Genomic DNA, 15,197 nt, shown 5'->3' with positions numbered 1-15,197 from the left:
CCCCGCCCGCGGAGGCCTGGGGCCAGGCCTCGCCCCCCCCCCCCCCCGCCCCCGCCCGCGGAGGCCTGGGGCCAGGCCTCGCCCCCCCCCCCCCCCCCGCTCCCGCCCGCGGAGGCCTGGGGCCAGGCCTCGCCCCCCCCCCCCCCGCTCCCGCCCGCGGAGGCCTGGGGCCAGGCCTCGCCCCCCCCCCCCCCCGCCCCCGCCCGCGGAGGCCTGGGGCCAGGCCTCGCCCCCCCCCCCCCCGCCCCCGCCCGCGGAGGCCTGGGGCCAGGCCTCGCCCCCCCCCGCCCCCGCCCGCGGAGGCCTGGGGCCAGGCCTCGCCCCCCCCCCCCCCCCGCCCCCGCCCGCGGAGGCCGGGGGCCAGGCCGCGCCCCCCCCCCCCCCCCCCCGCTCCCGCCCGCGGAGGCCTGGGGCCAGGCCTCGCCCCCCCCCCCCCCCCCCCCCGCTCCCGCCCGCGGAGGCCTGGGGCCAGGCCTCGCCCTCCCCCCACTCCCGCCCGCGGAGGCCTGGGGCCAGGCCTCGCCCCCCCCCCCGCCCCCGCCCCCGCCCGCGGAGGCCTGGGGCCAGGCCTCGCCCCCCCCCCGCCCCCGCCCCCGCCCGCGGAGGCCTGGGGCCAGGCCTCGCCCCCCCCCCCCCCCGCCCCCGCCCGCGGAGGCCTGGGGCCAGGCCTCGCCCCCCCCCCCCCCGCCCCCGCCCGCGGAGGCCTGGGGCCAGGCCTCGCCCCCCCCCCCCCCCCGCCCCCGCCCGCGGAGGCCTGGGGCCAGGCCTCGCCCCCCCCGCTCCCGCCCGCGGAGGCCTGGGGCCAGGCCTCGCCCTCCCCCCACTCCCGCCCGCGGAGGCCTGGGGCCAGGCCTCGCCCTCCCCCCACTCCCGCCCGCGGAGGCCTGGGGCCAGGCCTCGCCCTCCCCCCACTCCCGCCCGCGGAGGCCTGGGGCCAGGCCTCGCCCTCCCCCCACTCCCGCCCGCGGAGGCCTGGGGCCAGGCCTCGCCCCCCCCCCCCCCGCTCCCCCCCGCTCCCGCCCGCGGAGGCCTGGGGCCAGGCCTCGCCCCCCCCCCCCCCCCGCTCCCGCCCGCGGAGGCCTGGGGCCAGGCCTCGCCCCCCCCCCCCCCCCGCCCCCGCCCGCGGAGGCCTGGGGCCAGGCCTCGCCCCCCCCCCCCCCGCCCCCGCCCGCGGAGGCCTGGGGCCAGGCCTCGCCCCCCCCCGCCCCCGCCCGCGGAGGCCTGGGGCCAGGCCTCGCCCCCCCCCCCCCGCCCCCGCCCGCGGAGGCCTGGGGCCAGGCCTCGCCCCCCCCCCCCCCCCCCCGCCCCCCCCCGCGGAGGCCTGGGGCCAGGCCCCGCCCCCCCCCCCCCCCCCCCCCCCCGCTCCCGCCCGCGGAGGCCTGGGGCCAGGCCTCGCCCTCCCCCCACTCCCGCCCGCGGAGGCCTGGGGCCAGGCCTCGCCCCCCCCCCCGCCCCCGCCCCCGCCCGCGGAGGCCTGGGGCCAGGCCTCGCCCCCCCCCCCGCCCCCGCCCCCGCCCGCGGAGGCCTGGGGCCAGGCCTCGCCCCCCCCCCCCCCCCGCCCCCGCCCGCGGAGGCCTGGGGCCAGGCCTCGCCCCCCCCCCCCCCCCCCGCTCCCGCCCGCGGAGGCCTGGGGCCAGGCCTCGCCCCCCCCCCCCCCCGCTCCCGCCCGCGGAGGCCTGGGGCCAGGCCTCGCCCTCCCCCCACTCCCGCCCGCGGAGGCCTGGGGCCAGGCCTCGCCCCCCCCCCCGCCCCCGCCCCCGCCCGCGGAGGCCTGGGGCCAGGCCTCGCCCCCCCCCCCCCCCCGCCCCCGCCCGCGGAGGCCTGGGGCCAGGCCTCGCCCCCCCCCCCCCCCCCGCCCCCGCCCGCGGAGGCCTGGGGCCAGGCCTCGCCCCCCCCCCCCCCGCCCCCGCCCGCGGAGGCCTGGGGCCAGGCCTCGCCCCTCCGCCGCGAGCCTGGGCAGCTCCACCCCCCCCCGCGGAGGCCTGGGGCCAGGCCTCGCCCTCCCCCCACTCCCGCCCGCGGAGGCCTGGGGCCAGGCCTCGCCCTCCCCCCACTCCCGCCCGCGGAGGCCTGGGGCCAGGCCTCGCCCTCCCCCCACTCCCGCCCGCGGAGGCCTGGGGCCAGGCCTCGCCCTCCCCCCCCTCCCGCCCGCGGAGGCCTGGGGCCAGGCCTCGCCCTCCCCCCCCGCTCCCGCCCACGGCCAGGCCTCGCCCCCTCCCGCTCCCGCCGCTCCCGCCGGCGGCCAGGCCTCGCCCCCCGCCCCCGCTCCCGCCCCCGCAGGCCTTGGGCCAGCCCTCGCCCCCCCCGCTCCCGCCCGCGGAGGCCTGGGGCCAGCTCTCGCCCGCTCCCGCCCGCGGAGGCCTGGGGCCAGCCCTCGCCCCCCCCCCCCCCCCCCGCTCCCGCCCGCGGAGGCCTGGAGCCAGCCCTCGCCCGCTCCCGCCCGCGGAGGCCTGGGGCCAGCCCTCGCCCCCCCCCGCCCCCACTCCCGCCGCGGAGGCCTGGGGCCAGCCCTCGCCCCCCCCGCTCCCGCCCGCGGAGGCCTGGGGCCAGCCCTCGCCCCCCCCCGCCCCCGCTGGTGGAGGCCTGGGGCCAGCCCTCGCCCACCCCCCCGCCGCTCCCGCCCACGGAGGCCTGGGGCCAGACCTCGCCCGCTCCCTCCCGCGGAGGCCTGGGGCTGCGCAGGGCACCAAGATAGCTAGGGATGGCCCTGTCTGACACTCTGGCCCCATGTGTCTCCAAAGGCGCTGCCTAGAAGCTGAGCAGTGCAGGGTGCCGATCCCTGCTGGCAGTGCCAGCAAACACCAAGGTGCTGCCTCCTCTCTCCCGGGCACACACACACCCCATCTCTGCCCAAGACACTATAATGGCCGCAAAAAATCTGGTGGCCGCATGCGGCCATAGTGGCCACATTTGAGAAACACTGAACTAGACCGTCCTCAGAGCCGTGGCAGGAGCTGGCTGTGCATCCGCTCTCAATGCAGGTATTTTATCTTTCGCTTGTCTTTAGGTGATATCATGCCATTTGTTTCCCAGGAAGCCAACCTGCCAGCTATACAGAAGGGATGGGGGGATTCCTGCATGAGACAACTCCATCCCCCGCCTTTTTTGGAGAGTATTTCAGGAGGAGACCCGCTTTGGTCTCCCACACAGTACTCCAGACTGGATGGTGCAACAGCCATCAGCATCATGGCAGCAGAATACTACCCTCCAAAATCTTCCATCTCATCCATCCTTTTTGTAGGCTTTAGTTTGAATCCAGAGTCTATAGGTCTTGCTGTGTCACGCTCCCTCTGGGTTCGGTGTGATTGATCACCCGTCAATTGCAGACATGACTTTCAGCTTAGGACCTGGCTTTGATGTTTCTTCAATTGTACTTTCGTTCTTTTCTTTTGAGGGTGGACTCCTCTTACTTTGTCAGAACAGTTGTCTGCATCTTCAGCCGTTGGGTGTTTATACCACTTTATTTCATCAGGACAGGCTGGGGCTGGAGGTTGATTCCATCATCCAAACATACCTCATTCACACATCTGAATTAATTTAATAAGATTACAGCAGGGTTTTGCAAAAATGAAGGTTGCAGCAAGCTTTTACAAAATGGAGTGAGCATTTTAAAATGGAGTGTGGGACAAGTTAAAATGGAGTTTGAGTTACAGTATGAACAAGTGTAAGGAATGGCAAACAGTGAACAGAAGTTACCATATAGACAAGTATAATGTATGACAGACAGTGAGCAGAAGTTACAATGTTGTAACAGTGCAAGTTTCAGCGATTTAAGCAGCAATTGGATTGAAAGTGAAACTCAATTAGCCAGTTATTGGGGTGACCAGTTTTATGAATGAATGTTGTTTCATTCATAAAACTTTGCTTATGAAGTTATATTAATAAAGTGAACAATTAAAAACAATTTCATTGATCAGTTTTACACAGCCACCCATCCCACTGGGGCTAATAGTCCCAGCATTGGAGGGGGTGCAGTTTGCTTAAGGTAGCAACATCATAGACTCCCAAAGCACCTGAACAAATCCAACAAAAACAAGTATGTTGCTGCTTAAATAGCTAGGCCAAATCAATCAGTGAAATTCACGCTTTTTTTTTTTTTTTTTAAGTGAATGGGATGACCATTCATGTGCCTCTGCTCACTTTTTAAAACAAGCATTGCAGTCCATTGGCTGGCAGGCAGAAGTGAGGGAGGGGTTAGAGAATGGAGGTGTGTGTGTGTGTGATGCTCTGTACCTTAGGAGAACACCCAGCAGCCCCATGTTCATCCTTGTAAAATGACTGTGTAGTATCTAATGCAAAGTTTGTCGTGTCGGGTGTCTTCGGAAGGCTCATGATGCACTGAGCGTTGTTGTTGTTACAGTAATGTTACGGGTTATAATTTCATGTATATAGTTATGAGGCTGAAAATGTGTCTTCATGGCTTAAAATAAGCTGAGGCAAAAACTGTCCAAGAGCAGAGGGGCAGTTCACACCTCATCAGGGCATGTATGGGACAAACCCAGCCCAGCCTCACAGGAACAAAGGATGCTGGCCTAGGCAGCAACAAAAGGATCTGTTGGACTCTCCAGTGAGTCACCCCCCTTCCTTTGGTCAGTTTGGGACTGCGATTAGGTAATGCTCACCTGACTCTGAAGTGGGGAGGGGGACAGATACAAAGCCAAGAGGGAAGAAACAACATGATAAAAGGGAGAGACATTTGCCATGATCTTCCTTTCTCTTCCACCTCCATCTCCAGACAACACCACCAAGTGACTGAAGTGCTGATCAAAGGGGAGAGCCTGGCTGAAGGGCAACCAGCCAGCCTGTGGTGAGAAGCATCTAAGTTTGTAAGGGCACTGAAAGTGATAAGATCAGCTTAGAATTCATTTTGCTTGACCAAATGTAGTTTTGGTCAAGCAAAACTCTGTTATTCTGTGATTCTATGAAATCTGATGTGTTATGTTTTGACTTATAATCACTTAAAATGTATATAGTTAATAAATCATAGAATCATCGAATATCAGGGTTGGAAGGGACCTCAGGAGATCATCTAGTCCAACCCCCTGCTCACAGCAGGACCAAGCCCCAATTAAATCATCCCAGCTAGGACTTTGTCAAGCCTGACCTTAAAAACTTCTAAGGAAAGAGATTCCACCACCTCCCTAGGTAACACATTCCAGTGCTTCACCACCCTCCTAGTGAAAATGTTTTTCCTATCATCCAACCTAAACCTCCCCCACTGCAACTTGAGACCATTACTCCTTGTTCTATCATCTGCTACCACTGAGAACAGTCTAGATCCATCCTCTTAGGAACCCCCCTTCAGGTAGTTGAAAGCAGCTATCAAATCCCTCCTCATTTTTCTCTTCTGCAGACTAAACATAGAATCATAGACTTTAAGGTCAGAAGGGACCATTATGATCATCTAGTCTGACCTCCTGTGCAACGCAGGCCACAGAATCTCACCCACCCACTCCTGTAACAAACCCCTAACTTATGTCTGAGCTATTGAAGTCCTCAAACCGTGGTTTAAAGACTTGAAGGTGCAGAGAATCCTCCAGCAAGTAACCCGTGCCCCATGCTACAGAGGAAGGCGAAAAACCCCAGGGCCTCTTCCAATCTGCCCTGGGGGAAAATTCCTTCCCGACCCCAACTATGGCAATCAGCTAAACCCTGAGCATGTGGGCAAGACTCACCAGCCAGACACCCAGGAAAGAATTCTCTGTTGTAACTCAGATCCCACCCCATCTAACATCCCATCAAAGGCCATTGGGTATATCTACCATTAGTAGTGGAAGATGAATTAATTGCCAAAATTAGGCTATCCCATCATATCATATCCTCCATAAACTTATCTTTGTCTTGAAGCTTTGTCTTGAAGCCAGATATGTCTTTTGCCCCCACTGCTTCCCTTGGAAGGCTGTTCCAGAACTTCACTCCTCTGATGGTTAGAAACCTTCGTCTAATTTCCAGTCTAAACTTCCTGATGGCCAGTTTATATCCATTTGTTCTTGTGTCCACATTGGTACTGAACTTAAATAATTCTTCTCCCTCCATGGTATTTATCCCTCTGATATATTTATAGATAGCAATCATATCAAACATATTCTAAACAATCCCAGTTCCCTCAGCCCCTCCTCCTAAGTCATGTGCTCCAGACCCCTAATCATTTTGTTGCCCTCCGTTGGACTCTCTCCAATTTTTCCACATCCTTCTTGTGGTGTGGGGCCCAAAACTGGACACAGTACTCCAGATGAGGCCTCACCAATGTCGAATAGAGGGGAACGATCACGTCCCTCGATCTGCTCGCTATGCCCCATCTTATACAGCCCAAAATGCCATTGGGCTTCTTGGGAAGAAGGGCACACTGTTGACTCATATCCAGCTTCTCGTCCACTGTAACCCCTAGGTCCTTTTCTGCAGAAATGCTGCCTAGCCACTCGGTCCCTAGTCGTTAGCAGTGCATGGGATTCTTCTGTCCTCTGCACTTGTCCTTGTTGAACGTCATCAGATTTCTTTTGGCCCAATCCTCTAATTTGTCTAGGGCCCTCTGTATCCTATCCCTACCCTCCAGCGTATCTACCACTCCTCCCAGTTTAGTGTCATCTGCAGACTTGCTGAGGGTGCAGTCCATGCCATCCTCCAGATCATTAACGAAGATATTGAACAAAACCGGCCCCAGGACCGACCCTTGCGGCACTCCGCTTGATACCAGCTGCCAATTAGACATGGAGCCCTTAATCACTACCTGTTGAGCCCGACGATCTAGCCAGCTTTCTATCCACCTTATAGTCCACATATAGAATAAACAAATCTGTTTGTTTCTTCTACCTGAGGCAGTGCGTTTGGTTTGAAGCATGTCAGAAACTCTCCTTGGTGTACATATCAATTTCTTTGTTAAATTGACAAACTCATATAAGCTTGCAGTGTCCAGCAGGCATAACTGGACACTGCAAAATGGAGGTTCCTAGGGTTGTGTCTGGGACCGGAGATATTGGCTAGTGTCATTCAGTTGCATAATCCAAGCGGCATCTTACATGCCAGAGGCTTTGCGTGAACAGCCCAGGAGTGGGGGTTCTCACAGCAGAGCAGGGTAAGGCTGGCTCCCAGAGTCAAGGATTGGAGTGACCTAACATATCACTGGTCCAGATAACACCACAGGGGAATGTCACAGGGGGGCAAGAATATGGTTGAAGCATAAAAAGCAGAAGAGCCAGGGAAAAAACAACCTATTTAGAATGAAGCAAAAAACCCACAGTCTGCAACTTGGTTAAAAAAACCCACAAGGCTTAAAAATTGTAAGCTCAAGTTTTCTCTTTTCCCCATGCCACCATGGCAATGTCAGCTAGCAGTGGCTTCCGTGCACTGGATCAGGGAGGGGTGTCACACACCCAGCACCCTGCATAGGAAAAAGGAGCCCCCCACTCCAGTTCTGCAAATCTGCTGACACAGAACAGAGACTAACTTTTTGTAACTACAGCTTTGCCAAGGCTGGAGCTCCACCCCTATCTCCCACCCATCCGCACCCCAGTGTAAAATGCTTGTTGTTGCACTTGTTGCTGGATCTGTTCTATATTAGTTCTTATGCTGAGCTCATGGCCATAGTCTCTGAGCGCCTTTCAGCTGTGCATTAAGTGACTAACTTATGTCATGTGGTGTTTGATGCTAATTCTGCCCCTCCAACAGGTCTTAGTGCAGAGGCGGAGAGACTCACACATGGCATGACAGTATGCTCGTGCTGAGAGGTAGCATCACAGCCCTACCTGGACTGGGATTCCTTTCTGCCAGGAGAGGTGGCTCTCCTCCATCTCTTAACACAAAAGGATGATTGGAGTCCTCCTCCAAACTTGGTCCAGGGCACACAGAGTCCAGCCCCTGCTTTAATAGCTGGTGATTAGTTGGCAGACACAGTGGACAAGAGGGCTGAAATGGTCGCCTTGTGGTTACAGTCTCTTAGAAGACAATGGTTTGATTATTCCTCCCTATTTCTTTGGTTGCCTTTTAAAGCATGCTTTGGGGTGGGATTAATTGGGATGCCATCAAACTGAAAAATGATGGGCATGAAAAGAAACAAGACTGGGCAGGAGGAGAGATACTCTCACATCACACTTCTGTGCCTGTCTCAGATTTGCAACCATTACTCAGGCCCTCGGTGTCTGTATCCCAGACTCCATGGTCTTAAACTCAGAATGGGCCAGAATTGGATCCAGTTTGCACCATTATAAATGCAGAATGACTTCATTGTCACTGATGGCTTACACTTGGCTTTATACCACTGTAACGGAGATTGAATCTGGCCCGGTGAGATTACTGCAAAAGAGAAGCATGTGTTGCACACACATGCTGGATACTCTGTCTCGCTTACTCACTGGGTGCAGCTGCGCCAACAACTGCCAGCAACGGTGCAGCTGAATCAGTGCTAAGATATTAGGACAGATGGGACTCAGGCATGGAAATCTGCTCAGCATAACCTGCATGGTGAAAGTAGTGACTGAGCCCTGGGTATGCTGCAGCTGACACCATTAGTACCATTCCTGCAGCTGCACCAGTATGTCCTTGCAAGGAGGGCTGGTCCAGTGCTTACGGGACTGGGCTAGGGTCTGGGAGACTGCGGAGAGGGTGTCAAATCCCTGCTTTACCAAAGACACTGTGTGACCTTGGGCAAGTCCTTCCTTTCTGTGCCTTGGCTGTTAATTTTGTTGGTATCTTCAAGCAGTTGAGTGACGGGAAAAATGGAATCAAGAGGCAGGGACATCCCATTTCTCATAAAGAGGGAATTGCCAACTTCTACAAACATTTCCTAATGAATCACCTTGTAGATTCCAGCCTTTGGGTGACCGTGCTCGGCTGCAGCTCTTCTCCATTTATCTACTCTTTGGAGACTCCCTCTTCTGGACTACCTGAAAAACAGGAGGCCTCATCCTCAGGTGGCGTAAATCAGCATGGCTCCACTGATTTCAGCACAACTATTCCCATTAATATCAACTGAGAAGGATCAGTCCCAGAGAATCTCTAAGGAATTCTCCAGAATGGGAAGGGAAGTTCCACAGGATATAGCTGTTATTCCATTATGTCCCTACCCTTTTTCTTTATGTGCCAGCAGGGAATGCTTTTGTTAGGGATATGCCAATGGCCAAATATTTGAATCAGCCCCCCAAAAATCTGGCTGCCTGTGGGAAACTTTGGAGATCTTATTTCTCCTTCTCTTCCTCTCCTGCACTTTCCCCCTCCCCCTTACCCCCACACTCCTCAACACAACAGAGTTGAGTGGGAAGTCATTTTCCCATCCTGCAAAAATTTTGAGAATTCAAAATGTTTTCCACATCCTGAATCGGGACAAAAAGTCAAAATCTCAGTGATTTTTCCAAATCAAAAAAGGTTTCTGTTTGTGTAAATCAAAACATTTTGTTTCGGTTTTGACCTTTTTCTTCTTTTTATAAAGCTCTCCCTTTTTTGTATAATTAGCTGAAGTGTATTTTAAAAATTATTTTGGACCAGAAAATCATAATTTTCAGTTTTAAAGTGTTGAAACTAACCCTTTTGAAACATTCCTTGACATTTTTTCGAGTCAGGAAATTCGTCAACACCGGTCATGTGTGCAAACGGTTTCACTTGGAACTAACTGGGTTTTTTTTTTGGTGGAAAAAAAAATGTTTAATTGAAAAGTTCCCAACCGGCTCTAATCACGAGGCTCAGGATGTGGCTACAACCAAAGGCCTTTCCCAGCCCCAACTGTAGCCTATGCAGTGTGTTGTGGAGAAGAAGGGACTTCTTGGGATACATTCTAATTAAACTGTATTGTGTTTGCATCGGCAGTATCTACTGCAGAGGATGTTTAAAGTCTCTCTTCTGTTCCTCCGCACTCCTGGATAGTGAGCACTCAAAACTCTATTAAAACTCTACAAAACTCTACTCTCCTGCAACATCCAGACGGAAATTGAGCAGCGGCAGGAGGAGCTGGGGAGCCTGAACAAAGAGCTGACGAGGAAGAAGGCCCACTTTGAAGATGTCTGTAAAAGCCTCAAGGATAAAGCTGACCACATGGACCAGGTGAGGAATGAAACCAAGGAGCTGATCCAAAAGAGAGTCGAGCACATGGTGTGGCTGATCCGAGAGAAGGAGAAGGAGCTGCTGGCGATGGTGAAGGGGCAGCACCACCTGGGGAACGAGGACCTGGAGGGAAGCTGAAGCAGATGGAAGCCGTGCTCAAAAGGATGGGGGCTGTTAAGGGCTTATTCCTTCACCCACTTACTTCCCTGGTCCTTCTCGCATGAACAGAGAGCAACAATACCCGAAGTCCAAAGGGTGCAAACAATTTGATGTTTATTGGGGTGAACTTCCAGCAAGCATGATTCCAGTTTCCTTCCTCAGTGTCCCCCTTCCCAGCTCTGACACCACAGAGCCTTACCTGTGTCCCTGTTCCCATTCCCCCCCCTTAGCAAAACATGATTCCAATTTCCCCACCCCAATTCCCTGTTCGCATTCTCACCCCGCCCCTTACTTCCTGATTAACTCCAGACTATATAGTAAAACTTGAGTTCTGCTTAGCTATACCTTAACCAATCATTTTACTGAAATGTAACTAACCAATCCTAACATATTGTAACATGATTATTTAACCAATTATATCCCACCACCTTAATTAGTTTACACCCAACAAAATTAATTATACAGCAGACAGAAACAATCACAGAATCAGACAGAGATTATACAGACAAACAATAGGGAATGGGGACTACAGTGATAGAGCAACAAAGAAATGAGGATTTCACATCCCAGCTATTGATAAGTGAGTTCTTGCCAGACAGGATGCTATCAAACTAAGTTTCCTTTTACATCTTCTAGGCACTTCCCTTTCTCTGGAGGTGATAGGAATACAATCCTGTACTGATAATGCCTAACAGCCCAATAGTACCTTATTTCAATGTGACTAGTTTGGAATGTAAGAATGTGACCATACGGTTCCCAGCTTCTGCTGTTTAGCCAAGATCTTAGCCTAAGAACAGGGCCTCAGATTGTCACTGTAAGAGAAGGCCCGTAAACAGGCAGACTATGATTTTGATTCTTTTTTTTATACCTCTATAACTAGCTAAGTGATAAGAATACACCTAAATTCTTAAAGTACAGGCCTTTGCAGACAGGCCTGAATATCTATATCCTAAGAGGGGCCAGTGAGCAGCTAGTGGAGAAGATGCATCTCTACGCATCAGACCAGGAAGTGATGGACATGCACCCCTTCATCAAGGGGTCCTTAGAGAAGCTAATGAAGCTGCAGCCTCTGGTGATGGGAGCCAGTGTCCAGTCTGGAGCCTTTGCTGAGTATAAAGCCAAACTCCAGGCTCTGTTTGAAAGAGTGACTGGGGAGAGAGGTAAGACACTTTCACATACCTGACCTGTGTGGCTCCTCCTGGAGTAAGATGGGGTAGTGCTGGCTGGGATGGGGGCATGGCTGCACGATGCTATGTCTGACTGACATGCTAGATGGCCTTCAATGTACCACCTGCCCTGCCTTGCTAATTACTATACCTTGAAATCTGGGAGTATTTTCACTGCCTCTGAGAACAGCGTCACCCAGCTCAATCTTTCTCCTTTGTAGATGCTACCTCCTGCACTGCCCCAGCAGCTCCAGTGACTGAGGTGTCTTCAGCTAAAGACTCAGTGAGAGGAGCTGTCATAAATATAAAGGGAAGGGTAAACACCTTTAAATCCCTCCTGGCCAGAGGAAAAACCCTTTCACCTGTAAAGGGTTAAGAAGCTAAGACAACCTTGCTGGCACCTGACCAAAAGGACCAATGAGGAGACAAGATACTTTCAAAGCTGGAGGGGCGGCGGGAAACAAAGGGCTCTCTCTGTCTGTGTTGCTTTTGCCGGGACCAGAGCAGGAATGCAGGTCAGAACTCCTGTAAAGAGTTAATAAGCAGTCTGGTTAGATATGCGTTAGATTCTGTTTTGTTTAAATGGCTGATAAAATAAGTTGTGCTGAATGGAATGTATATTCTTGTTTTTGTGTCTTTTTGTAACTTAAGGTTTTGCCTAGAGGGATTCTCTATGTTTTGAATCTGATTACCCTGTAAGGTATTTACCATCCTGATTTTACAGAGGTGATTCTTTTACTTTTTCTTTAATTAAAATTCTTCTTTTAAGAACCTAATTGCTTTTTCATTGTTCTTAAGATCCACCTATGCAAATTGGTGAGGATTTTTATCAAGCCTTCCCCAGGAAAGGGGGTGTAGGGCTTGGGGGGAAAGACGTTTCCAAGTAGGTTCTTTCTCTGTTATATTTGTTAGACGCTTGGTGGTGGCAGCAATAAAGTCCAGGGACAAAAGGTAAAATAGTTTGTACCTTGGGGAAGTTTTAACCTAAGCTGGTAAAAATAAGCTTAGGGGGGTTTTCATGCAGATCCCCACATCTGTACCCTAGAGTTCAGAGTGGGGAAGGAACCTTGACAGGAGCTATTTGCATTTGCCCTTATCAAAGGGGTAGGGGAGGGCTCCTGTCATGCCAAGGGCTGGGGGATGCGCTGATTCTGTAGGTGCTCCCGCCTGCGGCACTGGCTGAGTTTACATGCATGATGGGGGGTAAGGAGTGCTGAGCAGGACAAGGAATGTGGCGGGGGACCCGATTCTGTATTGATGGGAGTGTGGATGCCACGTCCCTCCCACCAAGCGCTAGCAGGGGAAAGGCCAAAGGAGGGGAGCATGGCACCTCATTGTGTTGAAGGCCATCGGCGAGATTCTCCACCGCCCTGCCCCTCATGCATTCATTGCACCATGAGTCCAAAACATAGTAGAGACAAGTGACACTGGTGTAAATACTGCACAAGGGACGGGGCAATGGAGAATCCACCCCCCTGTCTGCACATACATGTCCATTTCTCCTCCCTTTGGGTACCCTTGACTCTTGTGAGAAAGCTAACAGGAGATTCATTCCCACTGGGTGCAGAGCTAGGGCTCAACCGCACATGCCCTCTCAAGGAGCCATCATTGCCCTGTGTTGTCCCAGTCTGGCTTGCATAGGCCTTGCACAGGCCTTGCACATGCTGCAAGTCCCTGTGGAGGGACTGGTGGGATCAGGGCCTATGTGGTTTGGGATGAGGCTTGCTTATACGGGCCATCAGAAAAGGTGGGATCGCCAAGCCCGGCCCACATCCTGCTGACACTGATAGAGTCTAAACTCCTCCCTGAAGGCCCTGTTTGCCAGGCATTTGCCTTTGTTGTTCCTGCTGGCTCAGCCCCTCTGGAAGTAGGAACAATGGCAGCAATAGTGCAGGCACAGGGTCTGTGTTCACCAGCATTTTGGCTGCTAGCAGAGTACAGAGAACACAATGGTAATGCTATAGGATTTGGGACTGTCCCCTGCACTGGCACAGCTACCAGCACAACCACTAGTGGAATTGTTGTTTGTATCACAGGGGCGGCCAAGGGCCCCAGCCAGGATCAGGGCCCCATTGTGCTAGGTGCTGTCCAGACACCTAATAACAGAGATCCCCCAGGGACCTTCACCACCATGCAGTTCTACTCCATGATATTCTCTTTGTCCCCGTCTCCCATTCTTGGGGACAGGTCAGTTTCATGCCACTCCCTTCATCTGGAAGAGCCCCCCCTTCTGCCCACATTCAGAGACCTCTCCCTCTTTTCTACCACATCCCTTCTTCCCATGCCATTCTGTCACCACACCCCATTCGCTGGCCAGCCACTGCTCTGCCTGCTCCACCTCTCAGTAGTTGGTCTCTGTAATGGGGTCACACAGGCAGAAGGGAGAGAAGAATCTTTCCTGCTTAGAGGCAATCAGCTTGATCACACACCTGCGTAGCTTCCAGAACTGCCAACCATGGAGACTGGCAGCCACATCTGTGACCAACAGAGAAAATGACCCAGTATAAGGAGGAGAGGGAGAAGGAGGCAGAAAGGTCTGAGATAGCCAAGGGGCTATGGACCCACACCAGGCAGCCTCTGAGAAAGCAGTCAGGAGCCAGAAAGAGAGTGCCAAGTCAGAACCAACCGGGAGCCTGGCTTCACCCTCTCACATGAAGAGGCAAGAAGCCCTGATGTCTCCTTTCAGAGACGCTCAAGAGGGTAAAGGATCTCCCACAGGGTCTGTACCCTTGGTGCTGTCAGCGCTGAGAGCAGGCAACTCTGACCGCCCCTGCACTTCACAAGCAACTCTCACAGGGCTCAAAAGCAGGGACCCGACTTCCCGCAGCGGGAAGCTCTCCTCGGCACTGGTTCCCCCAGCACCGACAATTGACCCGGTGCCGACAACATGTTCCACCCTGGTGTCAACAAGAATGTCCGCACCAAGCCTGCCTGCCGCCCCCGGAGCAGATTCAGACCCCCTGGGGGGCTCTCACAAATGGCTCTCAGCTCCTGCAAAAGTGAAACTAAAATCACTCTGGCTGCTGCTCACACCTCATGGTCTGCAGCACACCAGCCTAGGGAGCAGCAACAATTCCTGCATCAGCAGGATATCTCTGTGGCCCCTAAGCCTGACTCTCCGCTCCTAGACACGGAGCACTCACTGTTTGAACAGCAGCTCTCACCACCTGACCTGGATACTTTCACTGATAATGAGAACAGCACACAGCAGCAGGCAGAGTTCTCCCTGCCTGAGTGTTCCCCTCCACCGGAGCCATACATACCCGAAGACATGGGGCATCATAAGAATCAGCCTCAGTTTCCCTACTTTGTCCCCCAGTGACCAGGACTCAACTTTTTCCTACCCGATGCCCTGGCCTCAGTGGTACCCGTGGTTGGCTCCTGCCACCGCTCCTCCTTGCGCCCCTTCTACTGGACCGCAAGATTGTACTACGCCTATATCCCCAGCTCTATCAAAATCTAGCGCTCCTGAACCCCCTCCTGAAGACATGGGATATGAACCCTTCCTGGTTTTACCAGCTCCTGCCTCACCATCAGCCACAGAAGTTGCCCTCATGCCTCCACCTCCACAAAACGTGGACAACTTTAAGCAATTCCAAGAACTTTTTAAGAGAATGGCACTCAGCCAGGACATCCCTTTGGAGGAAGTCCAGGAGACACAACATAGGCTTCTTAAAATCTTCCAACCCTCTGCACCTTCAAAGATAGCACTACCAATAAATGAAGCTCTCCTAGAACCAGCTGGTACTCTCTGGCAGACCCCTGCCTCCATTCCACCAACATGCAAGAAAGCTGAACATAAATACTACATGTCCGCAAGGGCCGTCGATTTCTTATTTTCCC

General features: G+C 54.7%; 1 protein-coding gene across 3 annotated transcripts in view; it reads left to right on the top strand.

Moving 5' to 3' along the window:
- The window catches only part of LOC102944212 (PML nuclear body scaffold), a 76,863-nt gene that overhangs the window by 45,950 nt on the left and 15,716 nt on the right, over positions 1-15,197 (top strand). Inside the window, exons 9-10 of one of the 3 annotated variants that reach the window (XM_043523314.1) lie at positions 11,145-11,348; positions 11,576-11,771. In XM_043523314.1, the coding sequence (XP_043379249.1) occupies positions 11,145-11,348; positions 11,576-11,730 (359 nt within the window). In that variant the 3' untranslated portion in view covers positions 11,731-11,771. Of the gene's footprint in view, positions 1-9,795; positions 10,030-11,144; positions 11,349-11,575; positions 11,772-15,197 lie in introns of those variants that run through there. The other 2 variants (XR_006284119.1, XM_043523315.1) reach the window with 2 other exon arrangements.

This window comes from Chelonia mydas, chromosome 10 (assembly GCF_015237465.2).
Source record: "Chelonia mydas isolate rCheMyd1 chromosome 10, rCheMyd1.pri.v2, whole genome shotgun sequence".
Classification (NCBI taxonomy): domain Eukaryota; kingdom Metazoa; phylum Chordata; order Testudines; family Cheloniidae; genus Chelonia; species Chelonia mydas.
Note: the sequence above shows the minus strand (reverse complement) of the source record. Positions and strands in the feature narration are given on the sequence as shown.